At 44.9% G+C, this 5801-nt stretch overlaps 1 protein-coding gene across 1 annotated transcript in view; it reads right to left on the reverse strand.

Moving 5' to 3' along the window:
- TENM2 (teneurin transmembrane protein 2) overlaps positions 1-5801 on the reverse strand; it is a 550878-nt gene that overhangs the window by 42515 nt on the left and 502562 nt on the right. Inside the window, 1 exon segment of the mRNA XM_027771820.1 lies at positions 1666-1898. Within this exon segment, the coding sequence (XP_027627621.1) occupies positions 1666-1898 (233 nt within the window).

Genomic DNA, 5801 nt, shown 5'->3' on the forward strand with positions numbered 1-5801 from the left:
CGGGGCTCATGCCCCGGCGTTCAGCTGCCTCTCCAGGGCCGGCGTGTGGCCTGTGGATCAGCAGGCTGAAGCGGAAAACAAGGTCTGAGAACTTGCAACTTGAGAAGATGATGGTTACCAGCCCTGCATTGCCTCAGGGAAGAACAGGAACTACTCTACCATTCTTGAAGTGAAGGTACTTAATGAGAATAGGACAGTGTGGAATGGGGTAAGTGAAGAGAAGAGGATAGAGAAAGATAGCAAGTGAGCAATAGAGAGACAGGACGTCAGTGAGAAACAGATAGGGTTTATTAACTGTTGATGATGACATGTATAGAATTCTCAACTGGATTGGTCTGAGAAGTGTTTCATGATGGGCAAAGTATTTTTACAAGCAAAACGAGAAATAGCAATTGACTGTTTTATAAAAATAATTAGAATAATAAAGATAATGATTGGGGAAAACAGAAAAGATATGGAATGTTGAAGTGGGGAGATTAATGTCTCTGTACTGACTGACGTGCATGGCATTCCCTTTTGAAGAAACAATGTAATACACAGTAAAGTTATATGTAATCCAATGTAATATGAAGAAGATATGATGATAAAAAATAAATAAATAAAGAAATCCATGAGTTGAGATTTGGTTGTGACGGGATTAAGAGGGTGCACACTTAATCTCCTGTGATGCCGAGAGGTGGGGCCTTTGGAAGGAGATTAGAATTAGGGTCTCAGAGCAGGACCCCCTTGGTTAACTCCCGAAGGGTTTCTGAGACATGTGGACACAGATGCATGTGCTCCTGTCCTCCACCATGTGAAGGCCCTGGACCTCGGACCTCCAAACTGTGAAGTGAATATAACTTCTATTTTTATAAATTACCCAGACTCAGGTATTCTCCGTTATTAGCAACAGAATAGACTAGAACGCTATTGGTTCAAGGAACTCCGCAATCCCAAATTCCTTGTGCGTATATTCGTTCTTTTTTTTTTTAATTATTATTTGTTTTATTTTTTAAATTTGTTTGGCCAGAGTGTGCATGTGCTTGCTGAAGAGAGACAGAAGGAGAGAGAGAGAGAGAAAGTGAGAAAACATCCTCCACGAGGAATGGTCATGCTGCAATCTCCCTTCCTCTACTTCTGTCTCTTCTTTCAGGATTTTGGGCACACAGGTACGTGCATGCACAAACATGTGTGTGTGTTTTGAGTTGCTGGGTCCAGGATTTGAACCACACAGCTGGCCATATGAGAGCCAGTCACTTTAACCACCACGCCACCAGCTGGCCCACCCATTCTAAAGTGCTGATATGTATTGGGCATTTATACCATGCCAGGCACTGTTCTTTAGACTTTACACACATTACTGTATAACGTGCGAGTCTGGGAGTGGGCATAGAGCCCCAGGCTTCGTTCCATCTCCAGCCCACAAAGCGGGCACTCTGACCACAGCACTCACATTTCCTCCGACTCTGTGGCTGGCAGAACTCTCCAGGCACGATCCACTCCATGTTCCAGTTCCAGCACAGGTGGATGGTAAAGTTTACTTTGAGTAAATAAGTAAGTTGTGCTTTAAGACACCCACCCACACACCAAAACATCCATACACAGTTAGGTTACTGCAGGGCAGGCTTAGTGCAGGCCCCCAGCGAGCTCTTTACAGGGCTGGGGCTTCTCGCTTCATGGCTTTACCTCGTGGGCTCATCAGGGTGGCATCCACCGCCTTTCCTCCATCCCCACAGCGGGCTTCATCGAACGGCAGACATTGCTCTCCCGTCCCCGCCACGACTTCGGAATTCCCAGCCAGGTCTTTGGCTCCACTCAGAGACTTGACACGGTAGATTCTCCGGCTGTTGGTGTCGGACACGTAGAGTGAGCCAGACACGGGGTCCACTGCCAAGTAGTACTTGTGCGCGGGGTTGTTGCTTTAATAGAAGCACAGAGAGAAATGAGGGGGCTATGCGGTGGCTCCGGGATCAAGGAGAGGACAAATATCCTAGCAAGCCTCCCACCTTCTCTCGTATCTTTCCACTTTAGTGAACTGGAAAGAATGTACCCAGACAACTCGTGTTCTATCATATCAGGCTCTCAGCTGCTCCTCACTGGACGTACACACCCAACGCTGCTGTGGGACTCAGTGTTTTTCATCGTGCTTTGTTTAGCTGCACCAAAGACCCCACCTGGGCCCCGCTTCTGTGAGCAGGATAGTTATTTGACACCCAGGCTCACGCTACGTGTGGTCAGTCTCTTTTCTATTCCCCCAAGTGCTTAATACTCTCAAGTGGGATAGACGGACATTTTCCATGTGACAATGTTCTCTTTTGAATCTGTGCCTCTTCAGTGCCTTCAGAATTCTAGACCATTAATATTGGGTCGCCTGGAGTTTTCCTGGCCTGGAGACTGGAAGTTCCCCAGAGTCCCTCTCCCTCACTTCTGTCTCAGATCTTTCCTACTGTGGCTCGGTGTGGGGGTGAATAAAGATGGTATTTAGTGTGAAGACACGGATATCTCACCGATATCCCATTGGGAATGTGCATGACTGAGGGAGGAGATGCGGTTTCCAAGTCTTGGATAACAGTGAGGTCAGGTGTGAGCCGAGATCTGTCAGGGCCCTGACCCACACTAGGTGAATGTCTCTCTGTGTGTGAAGTGCCTCAGGAAGGTGCAAGCCTGGACTGCTTTCTCTCCATGTCTCGCTGTCCGATGAGGCTAACTAGGACACAGTGAGGCTTGTAGAACCTGCAGAGGACTAAGAGAAAGCTCTGCCCTCAACCCTGATGTGGCTGGGGATCCTAGTTAAGTCTTCAGGATTTGGGGTCTCACTTGGAACATGAAGAAATCAGATTATTGGGACCAGTAGTTAGCATAATGGCTATGTCGCTGGACTCCCATGTAGTTGACCGTGGTTCGAGTCCCAGACCCAGTGGCTTAAACTCATGCTGGGCACGTGTGTGTGCATGCCCAAGATCCCGAGAGGAGAATGGAGGAGAAGGGATTGTGGCGTGGCCATCACCCCTGGGGGGGGGTGATATCTCGCTTTCTGTCTCTCTGTCCCTCTCTGTCTTTCCGGCAAGCGCACGTGCCCTATAGTAAAACAAAAACAAAAACCTCTCCAAAAAAAAAAGAAAGAAATCAGAGTATTAATAGGTGGTCACGAATGTGCCCCTTGCCTTTGCAGTGTCTGTCATTCTTCGGAGGCTGAGACCAGAGTGGCTGGTGCTATTCCTGCACGGACTACGAACTTCAGAGTGGTGGCTCGTCTGTCCCTACGTGGTAGACTAGGTGTTGGTGCCCGAAGTCAAGTGACCACAGGCCTTTTATTCATTTTCTTTTCAAGTTTATTTAGAAATGAGGGGAGAAGAAGGGCAGGAGAAGTGAAGGGATGGTGAGGGTGACGACAGAGTTAGATGCATTTGTCCTGTAGACATTAGCTGCAAATGACTAATTAAAACACCACCATTTGGGTGCTCCCCAGTTTAAGAAATAAAAGGACTAGGAAGCTATTTTTAGGAATAATTGGTGAGTTGAGACCATCTTTTAATTCCAGCTTCTCCTCAGGTTTCTGTTAAGACATCTAACTGAAGTAGAAGTCAAGGTCTTTCTAAAATTCCAGTCTAGATAACTATTAAGTCTTTGGGGAAGCTGATGTATTTTTCTATGTTTTCTAAAACAAATATTCTATTTAATTGTATTTATTTATTTATTTTGACCAGAGAGGGTCAGAATAAGAGAGAGAGACAGAGAGGGAGGGGGTTAGAGAGAGAGAGAGAGAGAGAAACAGATTTGATCAAAGATGGACAGAGCAAAAGAGAGATGGAAAGTGAGAAAACAAGCCGCTAGGTCTTGAACCACAGTTGATCATGTGGGAGCCCAGTGCCCTTACCCACCACTCTACCTACCAGTCCCAGTATTTTTCTATTTTTCTGATGCAAAAATGTGTCACGACTTTCCTACTGGCCCAAAGCTTGAAAGGGTGATTACTTCAGTTCTGTTTCTCTCCTCTCCTGTCTTCTCCTCTTCCCTTTCTTCTTTTCTCCTCTCTTCTCATTCCCTTTCTTTCCCCGTCCTGTCCTTTCCTTTCCTTTCCTTTCCTTTCCTTTCCCTTCCTTTCCTTCTCTCTTTCTCTCTTCTTCTGTTTTTGGCTATTAAGTAATTAGAAAATATTCATATATGCTAAACAAATTAGGACAGAAAAGAAAAATTCATGCCTTTTATGTTTTTTATTTCTTTAAATTTTTAAAAAATTTGCTGCAGGGTATGTGCATTCACCAGAGAGAGACAGAGAGAGGGAAAGCGAGAAAGCATGCCCTGGGGGCATGGCCATGTCACAATTCCCTGGGGGGATGGCCATGCCACAATTCCCCCTCTTCCATCTTCCTCTTGGGATTTTGGGCATGCATGCTTACATACTCAGGATGTTTTTCAAGCTGCTGGGACACAGGACACGAACTGCCTTAACCACTATGCCACCCAGCTGGCCTAGCCGTTTCTTACTTAGAGGTTGCACTCTGCTGCCGAACACACAGTGGCTGGCAAGACCAACAGAAAGATCAAGGCATTTCAATGAGAAAGATAATTAACTCTGGACTTTCTAGGGAACTTGATGCGAGGAGGCTCTTCAAAGTCTCTGGCAGAAGAGCAGGAATTGAGGGTGTGGAGTCAATTTTTATTTGGGGAGCCCATTCTTCCCTCTGACCTCACACTCATTCCACCCAAGATTATTGCAGAGAAGTTCAGGTTGGATAAAGACAGACGTGCTTCCGTATCTGGGCTGTGGCAAAGATCAAGTGCATAGAACTTCCTGGAAGGGGGGGGGGGCACATCCTTTTATGGTGTTTCTGTATCTGTTTGTAATTTGGCTCAAACGGGGTGCCTGAGAAGAAGAAGGTTCAAGACTTTCTATGCATGGCCTCTCTGCTGACTCGATGATCCGGTACAACTTACTCTACTCTTCGTCTCAGTTTGACTTAATATTATAAAGAAGTCCCTTTCATGCTTCGTTTCAAGGACTGACAAGGAGAATTCCTTTGAGTAGTGGTATAAAGTGCTTTGTTTTTTCTCCTCTTCCAAATAAAAAGAAGGTCATTTTTCTTCAGGAAAGCTCGTGCTATTTACACCCATTTCAGTCCAGTGTACGTGTGTTTGCACATATATGTGTGTTTTACAGTTTCTATGTGAATCATACCAGTACAGTTTGAAATGATAACTCGGATGAATAAAATGACGAAGGCCATTTCAACAAACTTGGTCTACACCCTTCATACTACTCACGAGCGATTTCATGCCATGAAAATTCTCAATGTATCTGACTGTTGGATCCATCCTGACTGGCAGACTGGCAATTAACATTTTTTTTTTTAAATGACCATATACCTGGGGGAGGGGGAATCATTAATGAGTTGAAAATGAGTTTTTGACCCGTTTCCAGTTCATTAAAGCTTTTGTGAACCCAGTCCAGCGTTTGCCAGAGCCAGAAGTTTGCCTCAACTGTTTAGCCCAATTATGGGCTGCTCCGAGCAGTCAGGATGAAAGTTCGCGGAGGGTTCATTATCTTGCACTTGCATCTCCCGGAAATTCTAATTACTGTCAGCTTATTTGGTTGCTTTTTGACTGCATTTCATAATTGCTAAAGCTTATCATATCCACAACACACAATTATCACATAAAAAAGTTACTATATTTGGTACATAAAAGTATACAACATTACACAGGAAGCACAAAACAAAAAAAGCAAACACAAGGAGGCAAACGAACCATATCAAATTATATGGGAAAGAGAGCTTCATCTTACCTATGTTTAAATTCTTTATTTCTTTAGAGAAAGAAAA

The sequence above is a fragment of the Tupaia chinensis genome, unplaced genomic scaffold, assembly GCF_000334495.1.
Source record: "Tupaia chinensis unplaced genomic scaffold, TupChi_1.0 Scaffold000234_1, whole genome shotgun sequence".
Taxonomy (NCBI): Eukaryota; Metazoa; Chordata; class Mammalia; order Scandentia; family Tupaiidae; genus Tupaia; species Tupaia belangeri.